General features: G+C 40.8%; 1 protein-coding gene across 1 annotated transcript in view; it reads right to left on the reverse strand.

The window, feature by feature from the left end:
- Positions 1-10687, reverse strand: part of msraa (methionine sulfoxide reductase Aa) — a 37949-nt gene extending 27262 nt beyond the window's left edge. The window contains exon 1 of the mRNA XM_083898840.1: positions 10495-10687. Within this exon, the coding sequence (XP_083754966.1) occupies positions 10495-10672 (178 nt within the window). The 5' untranslated portion in view covers positions 10673-10687. The remainder of the gene's footprint in view (positions 1-10494) is intronic.
- Positions 10688-20353: the final 9666 nt, after the last annotated feature.

Raw genomic sequence — 20353 nt, forward strand, 5'->3', positions numbered from 1 at the left:
TAAGCTAGGCTTGCAAGGATTCTTTCGGTGACGTAGTGAAGTGAAACGCGACGTGGCCTCAACGCGGAATTTGTGCGGCTATGCTGCGGCATCCGCCAGAAATAGGAGTGTCGCGTATTCACTCGGACCTTCCGCGATTGATCGGACACGCTACGCAACCAGTGAACTTTGGGGGGTTAGCTAATGGACCAGTTGGGGTTGGAACCTTTGCACTAGAGCTTAGATCGGGCCCAAAAAAATCAAGCCCGACCAGACCCGATCCCTAGCACGTTGTGTCCTAGCCCGGCCAGACACATTAGCTGTAATTCCGATTTAAACGTGAGCTCAACTCCACTTTGCACGTTCTGGACAACAAAAACGATCACTTTCTGCGAACTATCGGAAGCGTCTCCTGCTGTGTTCTTACATGGACGTTATCCAGAATAGTCATGGGACGGTATGAGACTACGATGGTACGATAACCATGAGCAAAAATCTTCCATTATTGCGATTAATAGCTCGTAAATATCACCTCCTCTGGTCATCATGGACCCCAGGAGCGACGGATGGTGGATCTTTCTCTGTGAAGGTTCTCAGTCCATCTTTAGTGTTAGAACTAGACTTCCATACATCCATTTTCTACCACTTCATCCTCCACATGAGGGTCGCGGGGAGTAAATGGAACCAATCCCAGCTGATTCTGGACAAAAGACCTTTATAGAGGTCGCCACAGGGTCGAAACTGCCCATATCGACAATATGCACGGTCACTTCCTGGTTTTCAAGAAGACAGCCCACCCATTTCTGGTCATCTGTCAGCCAACGAACCAAGCGTGAGCAACTCGTGCTACTCAGTCCGTCCACGAGAGACGCCGCTCGTCCAAAAAGCCGCCTCCGGCAGCAGGCGTCAGACAGCGTCCGCCGTCAAAACTCGACGCCGTTAACGTACGTGTGAAAAGCTGAGTAAGTGCTGGAATAAATGAGTCAGCCACCCCCAACAGATCCACAACAACAACAACAACAACAACAACAAAAACAACAAGTCGCTGACATCAGAGATTTGAAGGTTCTCACGAGGACTGGATTGATTTCCACCGTTCCCGGGGCTTGAGTAAATTTTCCCTTCAGATTAAAGCAGATTAACAATAATAATTGTTATTTCGAGAGTCCGTACTTGGGTCGAACCCTGATTCTATGTTTCTATTTTCCCCATCAGGAAAGTGCACATTACATGGACGACATAATAATATTGAATTACCATCTGCTTGATTGACAGCTGCATGTGTGTGTGTGTATGTGTGCGGTTCCCTGAGGATTTGACTCGATCAATCACTCAAAGCCATTAGCAGCGAGACAGTGTGTGGTCTAGGCGGGGGGGGGGGGGCAGGAAATAGGACTTAATGCACTTTGCACTTAGAAAAGATGGCGGACTGATTGGACCCTTTCAGACGTTTGAATCTGTAAAATTGTCGGGTGCGTCTGTATGTTGTTCACGTAATGGCTTTCTGGGCTTTACTTCTCACGTACTTATGGAAACATAACTGTCGGCAGCAGTGGGCGGAACCGAGAGGGTTTCTGTTGTAAACCGAGGGCGGAGAAGGACGTTTTACATTTGTGACGCTCCGTTTCTTTAGGTAGTCGGAAGTTTTGTATGTAGTCGAAACTCGGAATTTCATACCACACAAAGACTGCTACGCTTATCATTAACGGCACTGCCGCTAGCATGTGGCTACGCTGTTTTTTTTGCGCAAAATACCACGTCCAGCGCTCTTATCGGCTGGTATTGCTAACAACGGCTAGCCCAAGGTGCGTTTGCAAGTCACTTTGAAGATATTTAGCACACTGATCTACTTTCAAGGCTAAAAACTAGCGCTGTGCAAAAGGTTAACGCACGTTAACGCATGACACGTTTCCATGACGACTGACCGGAAATAGACGCGCATGACGCCATGTTTACGTGCCGTGACACCGGAGTCCAGGCGCCGTTTACCAGTTAGCTCATTTTAGCGTGTTAGCGGAGTGGTCTGTTTATTAAAGGAAAAGAGCAGCGCTAACAAACAACCAGCGTACGTGTGTACTGCGTGTGTGTGCCTCTGTTTTTATAATTTAGCGTTACTTCAGAGACTCATTTTAACAATCGGGAGTCACGTAAACATGGCGTTAGGGGCGTCTTTTCCCAGTCAGTCGTCATAGAAACGCGCCGTGCGTTAGCGTGATAGCGTTAACGTTTGACAGCACTACTAAAAACATAAATTATTTTACATCCGAGGTTGATATTTTATCTTTATCGTAATTTGGTCTTAGATTTTAGATATCGTGATGACTTGTCCTGGTTTTAAAAGGGCTGTTACGTTGATAATCTTGATATATTGATTAAAAAAATACATGGAATACTCAAATATTATACAAGAAAAAAGGTCACTTAATAACACTTATCTAATTTCAAGCCTAATTGTTTGTGTTATAGCAGAATTTGACCATGTCATTGTTTCTAAATATCCTTAATTTCACTAAAAAGCCAAAGAAATAAACCAAGTATTATCTGAAATATCATATACAGTAGAAATTTTAGTATATTTAATGATTAATACTGATATCGAACGATAAGATAAGATTTTTTTTTATATACATATCGCCCAGTTCTAAGCTAACGCAATAAAATATACTGCTGCTTAATTCTACGATATTAGCACGTCTGCTAACTTAGCTTGCCATTAAAAAGCCCTTTGTCATCAGAAAACTTCACTTTGTATCACTTTGTAACTTTGTTTCAAAGTAAGTTTGTTACAAATGTAACTTTGTAAACTCTCACGTCACTGCACCAAATCTCATAGAGAAAATCAGCGTTTTTTAGCTCATAGGAAACAGGAGCTGCTGGTCAACTGTTGCCTGATTTGCTAAGGTTGTGCCACTGAGGTGAATCCAAACAACGAATAAAATGCACAGAAGTGACAAAATAAGACATTTGAAGTAGAAGACGGAGGCAGCAGTGGATCAAAAACGCTTCTATGACAGGATTTCAAATCGCTGATTTTCTCTATGGGCTTTGGTGCAGCAGGAGTGGCAGAAAAATGAAAGTTTTGATTGAAATAATGGACGCGCTGCTCTAATATCGTGCGTCACGTCTTATCGCGTTGACGCGCATGTCGCTACGTGACCTTCAAACTCTCTCGCGGCTGAAGTGTCGCTCTTTTCCCGCGTGACATTATCACGAGTGTCGAACGTCGACGCGGTTTAACCTCTAAATCGTCTTTTTTTTTTGTTTCCACCATCATCCTCACCATCACGCCCGTCACGCGCTCACGCCGCCGCTCTCCGACCCGTCAAGGTTATCAGAGACCGCGCCGTGTGTGAACGACAAACAACGCCTGTGTTGTCGTGGTAACGGCCGTGACGAAGGTGGCGCTAGATAAGGGTTAAAAAGGGCTAAACCTGCACGCCGACGACGTACAAGAGGTGTTTAGACGTTAGGGTCGATTTCCCCTGGATTCACCGCTGAATCAAACACATAACCATGAGTGTGTTGACACCACAATCACACTGAGACCTTCCACCTGCTCTTGACCTGTTGAATAACGCGTTTTCTCCATTAACCGATGAGTTGTTTGGACCAAAACATGTCGGAAAACGTTAAAAAAATGATGTCCAGACACGGAAAAATCCACTTTTGAGTTAAGTTTGAGTGCAACGGTTTTGTTTTTGTGTTTTTTTTACCATTAAAAAATATTTATTCTTTGACTATTTTCCAGAAACCTAACCCCCAAAACACGTAATAACCATCGCAAAAGCTGTAAAAAGCAAATATTTGGTATCTGTTTTTAAAAAGTACATTATTCTTAGAATTAATCAACAAGATTATTAGTGAAATATGACAGAAATAGCCTTAAATTGTTCATTTTATTCCACTCATGCTTTCTCTTTGGTTCAGATAAGCAGAATTTGATAAAAGTTGGAATTATCGTCATGAAAACATTTCTACATTTTAGCGAAATGTCGATATTATATCTATATCGTGACATGAGGCGGAATACGTTACCTTATAACGATATATTTAGCTGGTTTTAAAGGCTGTTGCGTTGATAATCATCGTATATTGATTAAAAAAATACATGGGATTACAAAATAATACTGAAAAAAACTCATATTTAATAAAACTAATTTAAATTATTTGTTTTTTTGCAGAATTTTGACCATATTTATTGTCACTTTCATTGTTAATAACACTTTGAAAAAGCCCAAGAAATAAAGCAGTTATGATCTAAAATGAACGGTAATAATCGACATTTTCTCACTGGTCTTTGGTGCAGGGGAGTGAACAGTTCAGAGACTCTTCCAGGTGACACTGAGCGTATTTTCAGCTGTGGATTCTTCAGTAAAAGTTTCCACCTGATTTCACAGAGAAACTCGGCTTTTCATTTCCAAATTAGATCCGATTCATCTCCTAATAAGCGACGCACATCAGTATTATCATCATCATCATCATCATAATCTCCTGTTTTCACCCTCAAAAGCGGCGCCGCAGATTTTTTCCTCCGTCAAAACGACAACAAGCCACAATAATAATGATTTACACCCACAAGAGCGCTCGCTAATTAAGACACACACACACACACACACACACACACACACACACACACACAGACCAGCTGCTGGATGTCAGAGCACATCTGCACCGACGCCGTGATGAGGACGACATTAACTTCTTCATTAGCACTTTGTTTTCACCTGTTTCCATCTGTGAGGAGGAGGAGGAGGAGGAGGAGGAGGAGGAGGAGTCAGAGGGAGGAGTAACATGTCAAAACACCACCGATACCGATATCACAAACTTCAGTATCTGCCGATATCGTAAACTTGAGTAGCTTCCGATACCGATATCACAAACTTGAGTATATGCCGATGCCAATGTCACAAACTTGAGTATCTGCCGATATCGTAAACTTGAGTATCTGCCAGTACGGATATCACAAACTTGAGTATCTGCCGATATCGTAAACTTTAGTATCTGTCGATATCGTAAACTTGAGTAGCTGCCAGTACCGATATCACAAACTTGAGTATTTGCCGATATCGTAAACTTGAGTATCTGCCAGTACGGATATCACAAACTTGAGTATCTGCTGATACCGATATATCCCAAACTTAAGTATCTGCCGATACCGATACCACAAACTTGAGTATCTGCTGATACAGATATCGCAAACTTAAGTATCTGCCGATACCGATATCACAAACTTGAGTATCTGCCAACACTGATATTACAAACTTGAGTATCTGCCGATACCGGTTTCACAGAATTGAGTATCTTCCAGTACTGATATCACAAACTTGAGTATATACCGATACCGACATCACAAACTTGAGTATCTGCCAATGCAGATATCACAAACTTGAATATCTGCCTAAACCAATAGCACAAACTTGAGTATCTTCCAGTACCGATATCACAAATTTGAGTATCTGCCGATACCGACATCAGTCCAATCTGTTATCAACACATTTGTGCTATTTCAAAGACATCAGTCTCCGACTGTGTAACAAATATTCTTCACCTTTAAAAGTAAGAAATTAGCGCGCACCATCTTTAACAGTCTGGGCATCGTTAATTAGGCGATATTTTGACCGTAATCCGCTAATCCGCACCTTTAACCACGATCTGAGGGCTCTTCACTTGAAATCCAAAAGGTATTACAACATATTGCTGAGTCATGGGAACTTAAAATTTTCACGTCAGCAGATAATATCGGATTTCACACTTTTACGATAACTGACCTGGGGGAGACCTTGGCATGTGTCCGATCAGTAGTTAGCTTGCGTCCCCACCAGGTCGTGGGCCGAAGAACCCAAGCAAAGGCACCCGAGAACGGCATCCGTAAATAAATGAAATGTGCGGATCATCGTGGAATGAGTGGAATAAAACGCTTTGCGCCACTTCAAAATAAATCGCGATAAGATTGTACGTTGGCTAGCTCGTCACTGACACGGAGTGCTAACGGTTTTACACGTTCACGATTATCCCGACAACACAAACGACAAAATGAGTCAAAGTCGCGCGTCGTCCAAATAGCTAACGAAGACGTGCTATAATGCATCTCCAGATTCAAACACGTGCTCTTTTGTTTTCCGATTTCTGGCCTTTTCTCAGCTCGGCCTGCGTCGGACGTAAAAAAAATGTCGCATTTTAACTAAATGTTTTCATTTAAAGGGAAAGAAAACGATGAGATATTCCTGCAAACACATGAAAGTTCCGGGCGAATTCAGTCACCGACCTCTTTTTCCTGGCGCCCCCCGACGACGCTCGGCCTTCAGAGTCGGAGTTAACGATCGTCCGCCATCGTTCCACACTGAAAACGCCGAACATTACGTTTTCTTCTTTGTTGTTAGCGTTAAAGCTACGCGTCGGGGTTAGGGGACGTTGCGGTCACGTAATCCGATCGCTGACCCCGATGCGGACAAAAAGGTAGAAAAGGCTAAAAAAAAAAGGGGCTTGTTTTGTTTTGTTTCGAAGTATTTTTCCTCGTATTCCTTTTTTCCCCCGAGGAGCAGAGTTTTCAGTCCGTCGGAAAAGTTCTTTTTCCCTCTTTTTGGTGATAAAAGCGAGGCTGAGCTCGTTCCCCCCGCCGTACCTCCAGCACCACCGCTGCAAACACAGCCTGGACATTTCTTGATTTCCTCTGGCGCTGCAGCCTCTGAGCCAGACAGACAAAGGAGGGGAAGCCCTGCCAAGTCTCTCCACTCCAGCCATGGCTTTTTCTATCCTCTCTCTTCTTTCCTTCTTCATCCCCCTCTCTCTCGCTCTCTCTCTCTCTCTGGATCGTGGCAGCGTTCCCGAGAATCCTTGGCGACGCTCCAGCGTCCGTCCCGATCGTCCTTTTTTCCGTGGCGGACCCCCGCCTTCCTAACCCCTCCACCGCCATCCCATCCCATCCCATCCCATCCCACCCCCCGACAACAACAACATCCTCCTTCGTCTTCTTCTTCTTCTTCTTTTTTTCCCCGACAACAAACTCCAAACGCCTAAAATATCAAAACACGACGCAGGGGTTATGAATCAATCCAAACAAACTCGTCCTCTTGACGTCCAAACGCGACCCCCTTTACCACGGCGCCGTTTCGCTCAGTTCTTCTATTTACGCCGTTAAAGGCCGGCGAGTGTGTGTGTGTGTGTGTGTGTGTGTGTGTGTCTGGTCTTTTCGCTCAGTGCCAGTTCAAATCTATTCATCATGTGCCAAACACTCAGAGTCCTCACTTGTAGTGAAAGGGCTCAAGGTTGGTGCCAGATGCCCCCCCGACTGCCAACTTTTCCAACACACACACACACACACACACGCGCACACACACACACTTTTTTTATCACATTTACCCAATGACTCCGTGAGAGCGACCAAAACACGGCGTTTTCTTGTTACAATGACTCGGCAAAACCTATGACAGACCAGTAACTAGAAAAAGCACTCGGAGAGCGCGGACCTCCGCCAAGGCAGCCCAGCACCTAAAAAAAAAAATAGCGATAGCGATAGCGTCTACGGATCGCGCCCAAAATTCAATCACTCGATCCTGGTCCCGTTGCGGACATTTCCGCAAAATTTCGTCCAAATCCGTCTTACACTTTTCGAGTTACGTTGCTAACTGACCGACGTACGCCAGTAACGAGAGGACGTACGATATTATCGGCAAACTGTTGCCGTCAGTTGGCCAATTTTTGAGCTAGTGCGCTCAACGTGCACCACGATACGATTGAAGGCAGTTTAAGAATGACAAAATGTTACGACAGAAAACACTAAGGGGGTGTGGCCAACAAAAAATTATAGCGTCTACGGATCACGGCCAAAATTTAATCACTTGATCCTGGTCCCGTTGAGGACATTTCCTGAAAATGTCGTCCAAATCCGTCCGTAACTCCGTTGGCGGACGCGCGATATTATCGGAGAGAGGGGGATGATGTTTGCGATATTATCGGCAAACTATTGGCATCGGCCAATTTTTTTGGCAAATGCGCTCAACGTCCACCGTGATAAGATTGAAGGAAATTTGAGAATGACAAAATGTTACGACAGAAAAGACTAAGGGGGTGTGGCCAAAAAAAAAAAAAGATTCACGTAAGAATCGCGATTCTCGTTTAATACGATTCAGAATGTTTTTTTTATAACGAGTATAGTGTTGGGCGCGTTAACGGTGCTAGCGGCGGTTAACTTCGTTCAGGCACCGTTTGCCAGTTAGCTGCGTTAGCTCCTTTAGCGATGTTAGCGCGCCAACAGTGGAACTGGAGCGTTCTGTTTATTAAAAACTAAAAGAGCAGCGCTCCTAATAATCACGTAAACACGACGTCGCGAGCGACTTTTTACGGGCAGTTCACATAGAAAATTGCCACGTGTTAACGTGCGCTAACGTTGACGCAGTTTCAATCGAATCGTAGCCTCAAAAATCGCAACAGAAAAGACTAAATAATAACGTGAACAGCATCAGCTCGGCCCAAACACGTCGAAACATTCAATAACTAACAACAGCATTTTTGTTTTGTTTACGTGAATAACCAGGAAATCACACCTCAGGATTTAACCTTCATTTAACAGTAATTATGGGATTAATTGCGACAATTAACGGATTATTACTACAGATGAGTCGCATCAATCAAATAATCTTTAATTTTTCCTAAGCTTTGATTGAGGATTTAAGTGTCAATGTTTCAAATAACACACAAATCACCGACTTAACAAAACATCTCAAAATAAATGACATTAGCTTCACAGATATGGTCGTAAATGAGTCGCTATATTAGTCACACGTTAGCGCTTTAAATAATTTAGGTTTTGTGAACAAAACAATTGGAAAACATCGCAATTTAGAAAGGTTTTCGAGAAAAATTATTCAACAAACAACCAATGGGCGAAATAATGTCAACAAGAAATAACAATAATTAGTTTTAAAAAGACATTTGGATCATTTCCTGTTTCTCTGGATCATTTCCTGTAAACACTAAGATAAAGTACAACAACATCCACGGCTAAATTCCTGACACGCTCGCTCGCGTTCAACTCGTTTTCTGTAATATTTCACATTTTATGCATTTTTTTAAAACATATACATGTGTAATTCAAACATTCAAACACTTTCAGCTCTAAATGTGCTGTATTTACGCCTTCACTGATGATAAAATTAACTTATTACAGCTTTATTATTTTAGCAGAAAGGGTCATTTTATACATGTGCTGCTACAGTTTTGTATTTAATGCAGTAAAGTTGTACTTTTCAAGTTTATACTGCAATACTGAGGCAATTACCCACTATATTAAAAATATATTAAGCTAATAACCTTTATTTTTGTTCTATTTTAATATATAAATTGTAGTTTTTCACATGTAAAAACTTAAAAGGCGTAACGTGCAAAGACAAAACGAGAAAAAGTACTACTATAAATACTAAAAGTTGTACTTTTTAGGTTTATACTGCAATATCAAGCCAGTAAATATATAATAACCTAATATATTAAAGTATATTATGATAATAACCTCTATTTTTGTTCTCTTTTAATATGTAAATTGTGGTTTTTGACATGTAAAAACGTATTTACTTCTTAGGCGTGGCTCAACATACAAAGACAAAACTAGAAAAACTACTATTTATTTTACGTCAGAACTATTTACTACTAAAACTACTAAAAGTTGTACAATTCAAGTTTATTCTGCAATACTGAGGCAATGACCTAATATATAAAAAATATATTAAGATAATTATAACCTTTATTGCTGTTCTTTTTTAATATATAAATTGTAGTTTTTGACATGTAAACACTTAAAAGGCTAAACATACAAAGACAAAATGAGAAAAAGTACTACTAAAAATACTAAAAGTTGTACTTTTCAGGTTTATACTGCAATATCAAGCCAGTAAATATATAATAACCTAATATATTAAAGTATATTATGATAATAACCTTTATTTTTGTTCTCTTTTAATATATAAATGGTGTTTTTTTTAACACACAAAGACAAAACTAGGGCTGCAACTAACGACTATTTTCTCGATTAATCGAGTAATCGTTTGGTTGTATAATGTCATAAAATGTTGAAAAATATTGATCAAATATCAAAATGATTCAGTTTTAATGATTTCTTTGTTAATTGGAGCAAAGAAACCAGAAAATATTCATATTTAAGAAGCTGAAAAATCACATAAATTGGTTTGAATGACTGTGAAAACAGTCAAAAACCGAATAATCGATTATGAAAACAGTTGACGACTCATTTAGTCGTTTAAACGTTTCAGTTTGAGCCAAAACTCGGTAAATTAATACATAACTATTATTTAATTCACTTTGATTAAACTTCATAAATAAAACTGCCCTTAATATTACAACAGCAGCGTGAAAGAGACGCAACTTCGTCCCAAAATTAACCGATAAAACAGTTCGTTTTACTCGGTTTTTCTGCACCTGTTACCCCCGCACACACACACACACACAGGAGCGGACATGCTAATGCTAATGCTAACGCTAACTTCCAGAGAGCTTTTTTTTTACCGGAGACTTTCATGAGGTCTGCCCGTCCGGGAAGCGCTTCCTCCGGGGTCGGCATCTGGGCTTTGGACGCCATCTCTCCCATTCGATAGAAGATGAAATGCCGGCAAACCTGCCGGAGCCTGGAGTAAGAAGAAGAGGAGGAGAAGGAGGAGAAGGAGGAGGAGAAAGAGGAGACCATTGAACCTGCGACCGGCGATGACGAAGCTGCTAGCATGGTTAGCTTAGCGGCTAACGTGATGACAGCGAGCGTTACTTAACGCCGGAGCTTCACGGCTTGTGTAAACGTTACACAATGTGTTATACAACAATTACTACGCACAGTATATAGTAGTACTAGCACCTGTATATAGTATACATACAATATTTATCCAAAATGTGATATCCAACAAATAATATGAATTTTTTACGTTTGCATACGTTAACTCCACTGAGAGTAATTATTTAAAACTCGTATTTTACCGGTTCTACCCACGTTAATTTGCCTCTAATGTTCGCCGAATTCACCGCAACATGTCGTTAATATTAATTAACCCAGATGTAAACGCTCATAAAGTGATTGTTATCTCTAGAAAGTTAAACAAAAATAAAAGTGACACGGTTTCTAACGGGGTTCGGTTCTGCTGGACACCGTGACCTCTGCAGCAGTGTTACAAACGTTTAGTAAACTCCGATATATACGTTTATGAGTTGTTTGAATATATTGAATTCATAATCTGAATTTAGATTATATAATCTAACAACCACGGTTTAGTCCAGTTCACTTCCTTATTGTTTTTTTTTTAGACACCTGCTGTGGTTCAGTCCTCTGACTCTTATGTTGAAAACTCTGTATTTTATTCTGCTGTTGAAATACAATAAACCTCACATTAAAGGACTTTTATCGCCACTGCAACGTTTGTTTGTGTGTTTCTTAACTTGAATCAAGAAATTAAAAGTGCCTCCAACTTTTCCAGGAAGAGACCATGGGACACATTAGCGCCCCCTGTGGACGTTTCTAATTAAAATCTCTTTAAATTAACTTTTTTTTTTATCTCCACTCTGTGAAACATTCTCCTTCAATCTGAGCACTTTTTTAAAGGTTTACAAAAAACAAATATTTGAGAAAATATCCAAATTTACACAAAATTCAGTTGAAAATGGACAAATGAATGCACACAGCCTCGCGTAACAGTAAAAAAATATCAAATTTACATTAAAATATCGTCATTTTAAGTAGTTTTATGGTTAATAAAAGTGTATCTGTTGATTTTAATCAACTTTTAAATTTGTAAATGCTAATTTTCTAACGTCGGAACTAACATTCGCAAATATGAATTCATATTCATGTTACTTTAAATCAAAATTCAGGTTGTGCTAGCTAATGCTATTGGCTCATTTAATTTAGATTCGTATTTTTAAGAATTAAAGGGACAGTGCGTAAAAATCTCAGGGCTAGCCGTTGTTAGCAATAGCAGCCGTTAGCAACAAGCTACGTGGCATTTTGCGAACACAAACAGAAACACGGACAGATTTACTGTGACACAAAAACAACACAAGTGCTACTGCTAACGATAAAAGTCGCTGCGTTTTGTACGATGGCAGCCATCTTAGAATCAATCCCATGTCGCGGGTCGGCGTGGTTTGGTCCAATTTTCGAAAGTCGGACATTTCTCGTCAGAGTGCCGGCCACCGATTGGTCAGTGAGTGTCGTCACTGGAAGGGTCACGAGCGCGACCCAGTTTTTTATGCTAACACGCTAACGTCCACAACGAGAAGATTAAAGGAAAATTTGAGAATGAAAAATGTTTTGACAGAAAAGACTAAATCACGTGAACAGAATCAGCTCGACCCAAGCACGTCGAAGAATTAACTGTAATTATGGGATTAAGTGAGCGTCGTTTGAGCGACAATTAATGGATTAATACTTACGTCATCATCGACTATTTTGACAAAGACAAAGTGTGGGGAGCCACGGATGAGTCGCGTCAATCAAATAAGTTTAATTTTCCTTAGCTCTGAGCGAGGATTTACGTCGTCGTCAGATTTGTCGGTCACGGATCGGTCAGCGAGTGTCGTCGCCGGAAGAGCCGCGAGCGCGACGTCCGACGAAGGAATCAAATCCGAAAACTGTCGATCAGTTCAAAAGACTCCGCCCACTTTGAGGATGTACGATATACTACTTACTACCAACGCGAAAAAATATCGTGAAAAGTGGCGCAGAGGTTTGGACGAGTCCTAATCCGTCCTTGCCGACTACAAGTGGAACGTACCATCCATCTGTTCATCTACTGCTTTGTCCTTCACGTGAGGGTCACAGGGGGGCGCTGTGCCAATCTCAGCTGAAGGGCGAGGGTCACATCCTGGACAGACCGGCTCGCAAACGCTCCACAGGTTCCACAGGCCCAAACATCAACACTTCACCACCGGGGGGCGGTACAAGACTGGACACGGGGAATAGGACGCATTCCTACCAAAGAAGAAGAAAAGTATGCTAAAGCTCCCTCGGACACGTCTGGTTTCGAGCGGCTCTGAGGAGTCGGGGTGTCCACCGGCTTCAGGGTCTGATGGCTATCCTTGACGACGACTTCTTCTGTTGTCAAAATACTCCACCTAGTGGTCAGGTGGAGTATCTAGCTATCTAGCTAATCCCCAAATCTGCATGTTTTTGGACTGTGGGAGGAAACCCAAGCAGATGCAAACTCATAGAAAGACCTTTGATTTGACCGGGTCGTCAAACCCGGAGTTTCTTTAATGCAAAGGCAAGAGCGCAAACCACTGCACCAACCGCAGGGCCCTGTGGAACGTACCTACACTCGCACGTCAGGCTCCTGCATCATCTGACTTCACCATCGGGTGGCGCTACAAGTCTGGATAAAGGGAATAGGACGCAGTCCTACCAAAGAAGAAGAAGACAAGTATGCTAAAGCTCCCTCGGACACGTCTAGTTTCGAACGGCTCTGAGGAGTCGGGGTGTCCACCGGCTTCAGGGTCTGATGGCTATCCTTGACGACGACTTCTTCTGTTGTCAAAATACTCCACCTAGTGGTCAGGTGGAGTATCTAGCTATCTAGCTAATCCCCAAATCTGCATGTTTTTGGACTGTGGGAGGAAGCCCAAGCAGATGCAAACTCATAGAAAGACCTTTGATTTGACCGGGTCGTCAAACCCGGAGTTTCTTTGATGCAAAGGCAAGAGCGCAAACCACTGCACCAACCGCGAGGCCCTGTACCTACACTCGCACGTCAGGCTCCTGCAGCATCTGACTTCACCATCGGGTGGCGCTACAAGTCTGGATAAAGGGAATAGGACGCAGTCCTACCAAAGAAGAAGAAAACAATGCTAAAGCTCCCTTGGATTCGTCTGGTTCGAGCGGTTCATAAACTGAAAGGTCTACCGGATCGAGTGTCGGATGGCTATCCTTGGCGACGACTCCTTCTGTTGTGGAAATGGGTTTTTTTCTGCTCCGTGAGCGGGGCTTAATACTCCACCTAGTGGTCAGGATACCTAATTCTAGCTAATCCCCCAAATCTGTTTTTGGACCGTAGGAGGAAACCAGGAGAAAGACCAAATACATGCAAACTCCGTGTGGCCCTGTGGAACGCACCCATATTAAGCCCGCGGTATGTCCTGTAGTATCCCAATTCCCCATCGGGTGGCGGTACAAGTCTGGACACAGAGAATTAGATGCATTCCTACCAAAGAAGAAGAAGAAAAAGATGCTAAAGCTCCCTCGGACACATCTGGTTCGAGCGGTTCATCGGCTGAAAGGTCCACCAAGCTCGAGCGTCGTACGACTATTCTTGACGACGACTTCTTCTGTTGTAGAAATGTTTTTTTCTGCTCCGTGAGCGGGGGCTCAATACTCCACCTAGTGGTCAGGATACCTAATTCCAGCTAATACCCAAATCTGTTTTTGGACCGTAGAAAACTCGTCGCAAACCACTGCACCGACCGCGTAACGTCCAGCGCGGGCGCTACATTTTGTGGAACCGCGGTACACTCACGCATCAGGGTCCTGTAGTATCTGACTTCACCACCGGGTGGCGCTACAAGTCTGGATACAGGGAATAGGACGCAGTCCTACCAAGTCGGACGCTATCTTTGGCGACGGCTTCTTCTGTTGTGAAAATGCGTTTTCTGCTCGGTGAGCGGGGGCTCAATACTCCACCTAGTGGTCGGGAGGAAATTCAGTTTGCACAAGGAAACCCTGAATCTTCTTTTCTACAAACGATCACTTCAAGACGCATCCTTAGATTATTCGGAGGCGACGGTTGGGGGTTCCATTTCCCGCCTCTGCTTACGTCTATGCGCCGTGAAAACGGTCGAGTGAAGCAGATCCATATATGGGCGTTTCTTTTTTGGGGGGGGGGGGAAACAGGAAGTGGTTTTTTTTTTTCTTGTTTTGATGTAAACATGGAGTACGTTAGCGTTAGTTAGCGTCAGATTCTTCTTCTTTTCCTCAGACAGAGGAGGAGGATGTACGAAAAAATGGCTTCATCTTTCAGAGGAGGAGGAGGAGGAGGAGGAGGAGGGAGCCCCCCCTCTCTCCCTCCATCCCTCTCTCCCTCCCCCTCTCCCTCTCTCTCTCTCTCTCTCTCCATCTGACTGCGCCCAGCTCCTCTTCCTCCCTCCTGTCACAGACTCTGTTTCCACGCAGCGCAGACAGAAGCTTCAGCGGCGACGGTGAGGATGTTTCCTCCTCTTCCTCCTCGTCCTCCTCGTCGTCTTCGTCGTCTCTGTGGACTAAAACCTGAGATTCTGTGGAGAAACAAAGACAGAATAGAATTTGTTTTTAAAAATAGAAGAAAAGAAGAAAAGCAGCAGCTTCTGCAGATGAAGACGAAGACGATGAAGGACGCTCCTGCTGCAGCATCAGCACCACCATCATCATCCTCCTCCTCCTCTTCGTCGTCCTCGTCCACAGGAGGACACAGCGATGAGGCCGTCTTCACCGCACACACAGACTCGCTTCCTCTTCTTCTGCATTTATGTGGTAACGAAAAAAATATATATTTATATTTATATATAGGTTTAATAATGAATGAAATCACGTCTGTGCCATTTTCTCCTCTTCATCTTCTTCGTCTTCCTCGGCTGCTCTAAGGTATTGTCAGTCAGGTTTTTTCATTTCAGTTTTTTTTTTTTTTTTTTTTAAACTTCAAGTTCTTTGTTGTTCTTTGCTGCTTATATTTATTTATTTATTTGTTTATTTATTTAAATGAAGACGACGAAGACGACGTGCAGTAAATCAGCGGCTGCTAAACGCCGCAGTGCTGTCGAGCTCTGCGTAAAAAATTCACCGCTCTGCGTTCTCTGTGCTGAGGCTTTGATGGACACGCACGCACGCGCACGCACGCGCACGCACGCGCACGCACGCGCACGCACACGCACACGCACGCACACACACACACACACACACGCCCCGTGACAGCCTCATTTACATAAAAACACACATTACAATATCATTACAATACGATAAGAAAAAGCACGTTTTTGCTGCAGTCGACGCAGATTTGAACCTAAACCTATTTGATAGATATGCGGGGTTTGAATCTCACACACACACACGCACACACACGCACACACACACACACACACGACCCCCACAAAGGCAGTCACCCCCCCCCCCCCTCACCTCCCACCTCCCTCCTCCTCCTCCTCCCTCCCCCCCTTCTACATTTTAGCCTACAGAAGCTATCTGGGTCATTAGCATTTCTGTGGTTAATGAGGCTGCAGATGGGTCCGCTGCTGCTGCTGCCGCCGCCGCCGAGCAAGGCATTAAAAATGACTATAACGACGACGAAGACGATGCAGAGAGAGGAAAACGAGTCGAATGTTTGATGCATTTTTTAAATTCTGGTTTGCAGCAGCAGCAGCAGCATCATGGTCCTCTCTCCTCTGCAGAACTGTCTATAAGACAAACATGCATTATTGCTGCTGCTGCTGCTGCTGCTGCTGCTGCTGCTGCTGCAGAGCCTCGTTTATCTCTTCTTCCCACTGTTAATGTAAAAAAAATACACCTCTTTCTTCTTCTCTTTCTTCTCCTGCTGCTGCATTATCGCTCTTCCAGGAAGCCATTACAGCTTTCTCTCTGGTATGGAAATCAATTTCCCAGAGCTTCACATTCACTCGTCTGCCATCAGACGAAGAGGCATTTATACCGTTTTATGATCGAGCACTTAAAGATTTAAAGATTTAAAAGACTCAAAAGACTCAGAGACGGTTTTCATGGCGGATGTTGAAGAACGAGAAGGAGACGAACGGACGTTTAACCAAGCGAAAACCACGAAAGGCTTTAAAATGAGACTCGAAAACTGGCAAATTATTCCATGAAAATGGATTAAAATGTGGAGAAAAAGCTGCTTCTATTGTTCTTTTTCGCTCGCTGTGATTCAGTCGAGGAGGCGGAGGAAAGAAAAAAAACAACAACACGTAGCGTCAACCTTTAAATTGTCAATAAATCCTAAAAAAAATGACAGCGTGAAGATTATAATGTGGAGGTCACACACACACACACACACACACTCGACTATAGCATCTTTAAATTTCAGCTGAGAAACCACAGAAACACAATAATCATCCGTAAATAACAACATAATCTACACTAACGTGCTTAATCCGGATATTTTTCCATATATATAATCTGGGTGTGAAATAAACAAATTATGACCAAAACTGAACAGATTTTTGTTAAAAGCATCAAAAGTCGCACAAATATAACGACAACAGTGATTTTAACGCTCATTAAAACATAAAACTGGTTTGAAAAATGTAATTTTTTGTCCTTTATAGATGTTAAAAATGCTCTTTGAATGGAAACACACACACACACGCACACACACACACACACACACACACACACACACACACACACAAAGGATCACGACAGCCTCCTGATTTGTGGAGTCGCGTGAAGGTCGTGGAATCTGAGCGATAAAAAGCCAGAGAGACGGAGTCTGATGGAGCGACAGGAAACTGCTCTGATCAATGGATGATGGGATTAAGTGAGGGGGGGGGGTTAATGTATATATGTATATATGTATAAAAGAGGGGGGGGGGGGGGCAGGAGTGAGGTGAATTGTGGGTTTTTCTCTCCTCGTGTTCACAGCGGACCTTGATTTAAATGTCCATACAATTAAGGCACGCGGTGAATGCCAAGAGAGAGACCGAGCAGCGACGCTGGGGCGGAAAACACAGAAAATGTGGCAAAAAACACCAAAAAAACACTAAAAATTTGTCTTAAAACACCAAAAAATAGAAAGAAATTACACAAAAAACACCAAAATGTGTCATAAAACACCAAAAAATACAAAGAAATTACAAAAAAAACACCAAAAATGTGTCATAAAACACAAAAAAATTAAAAAAAAATCCCACAAAACCACAAAAATATACAAAAACACTTTGTCAAACATAAAAACCACAAAAAACAGAAAATATGTCACAAAACACAAAAATACATGAACAGACATCACAAAAAAAAAAAAAATATGACGGCTAACTCAAAAAAACACCACGTCAAACACAAAAAAACACAAAAAAACATATCACAAAACACACAAAAACCACAAAAAATACATCAGCAAACACAGAAATACACAAAAACACCTCGTCAAACGCAAAAAACACAGAAAATATGCTATACAACACAAAAATACACGAAAAGACATCACAAAAAAAAATTTGAAATATGTTGGCCAACACAAAAATACACAAAAACACCACGTCAAACACAAAACACAAAAAACATATCACAAAACACACGAAAAAAACATAAAAAATATGTCACAAAACACACAAAAACGACAAAAAATACATCCGCAAACACCAAAATACACGAACACCACGTCAAACACAAAAAACATAAAAAATATTTTGCCAAAAAACACAAAAAGAACGCGTCATCAAGCACAAAAAACTCTTTTGTTTCATCAAACAAAAAACACGCAAGTTTTTGTCCAAACGTGAAATAAAAAAAATCGGACTTATCTACACGTTAAAACGTTAGCAGCACATAAAAGTAAAACGCGTACATTTAAATAACTTCGCAAAATCGTTAATTTACCGAAGTTCGCATAACAATAAATAGTTTTCTCAAACTGATCGGGTAGAAAAAATTATCGTAGAAAAAATTATCGTATCGTGTTCTTACGTCTGAAATTCATCTCGCACGCACACATCGAAGTTAGCGACGTCTGTGTACGTTGTTTCTGCGATCGTCCTTGATGATGCAGTACCAAGAGTGACCACATCACATTCACCGTTGTACATAAATATTATTCTATGAATGAACGCAGTCGTGATTTGAACACGACTTTCGTACAAAAACAAAGACGTAAGTGACGTTCTCGCTTGATTGACAGGTGTCTCGGCCAATCAGAGTCCACTTGCTACGTCGACCAATCGCGATAAATTAACCGATTCACGAAGTTTGTCATAAAAACAAAAACAGGACGAGAACATTACAAACTTTTTCTCTCAGACTGGAAAGAACTCTTATTTTCTTAAAGTAAAAAAGTTAGAATTACGTTTATCGTACATTTATCGTCTTAAATCGACTCAAACAAACACAGTGAATAAATATCACAGGATTAATCTGGATTATTTTCACACAGACTGGAACTGAGATTATGAATCAATAAAGTTTTGTTCTGTGAGATTCTGACGACATTTTTATTTATTATCAATAAAAATGACTGAACAAGAGAAAATGAAGTAAAATGTTTTTATATTTATACGACAGTTTTACATCAAATGTTATTGTTTTTATTGTGATTTTAAATATGTTGTTTTTTATGATTTTACAGTTTTATTTTGTATTTTACACTGTTTTTATATTGATTCATTTTAGTAAAATTTAGTGTTTAACGTTGTTTTATTGTGATTTTTCTTTGTTTCTGTTAAAAATTCTCTTGAATTTGTTCTTGTTATTAAAAATAAACTCCTTGAAACTTGTGTCATGAATGTATTTATTATTATTATTATCATTATTCAATTTATATAAAAATACACTTTATTTTATAAACCTGCTGACTCAGTACATGTCTTAGTTTTAGTGTATTTTATGAGGCTTTTATTGTGAAAATCTCGATGTTTAACAGATTTTTTTTTCCTTTTTCTTTGAACTTTTCTTCTTCAATCATAAAAATAATTATAATAATGTTTGTTTTTGAGTGTGAGGAGAATAACATTCACTAATTTAATGATGTCAAATTAAAAAAATATATATCATTATAATTTTAATCAGATGTACTTTTGTTAATATTGAAGTCAAACTAATTATCAGAAGGTAAATTTAATTATAATTGACAGAAAAGATGTATTTAATGTCACTTTTGACCTCATGAATATTCATGTTTTTGATGAAATCAATAAATCAGTTAAAAAACAACAACTCATCACGTTATTTGTTTGTTTTCGTTGTCTCTTACATTTATTTAGAATATTCATGAATATATTTAAATATTAATAAAAGTCTCAAAACCATAAAGGAATGTTTTTTTACTTTGATTAAATATTCATATTTTCTATATAATCACTTATTTTTTACAAGTATTTGAGAGAATTTTTAAGTTTTTAAAGACTTTAAGGTGAAATATTTGTCACAAAATCTTAATTTTAGACATTTATGTTCAATATTTACTCAAATTAACTCTATTAAATAGAGAACATTAACACAAATGATGCTTAGAAATATTAAAAAATGATGTTTATTTGATGTTTTGTCACAATAAAAACAATTTCTCTCCAGAAAAACGGTTAAATGTGTGTTTTTGTGTTAGAAACTACAGTTAAATGTGTGTTTTTGTGTCAGAAACTACAGTTAAATGTGTTTTTGTGTCAGAAACTACAGTTAAATGTGTTTTTGTCAGAAACTACA

Source organism: Microchirus variegatus (genome assembly GCF_963457635.1).
Source record: "Microchirus variegatus genome assembly, chromosome: 12".
Taxonomy (NCBI): Eukaryota; Metazoa; Chordata; class Actinopteri; order Pleuronectiformes; family Soleidae; genus Microchirus; species Microchirus variegatus.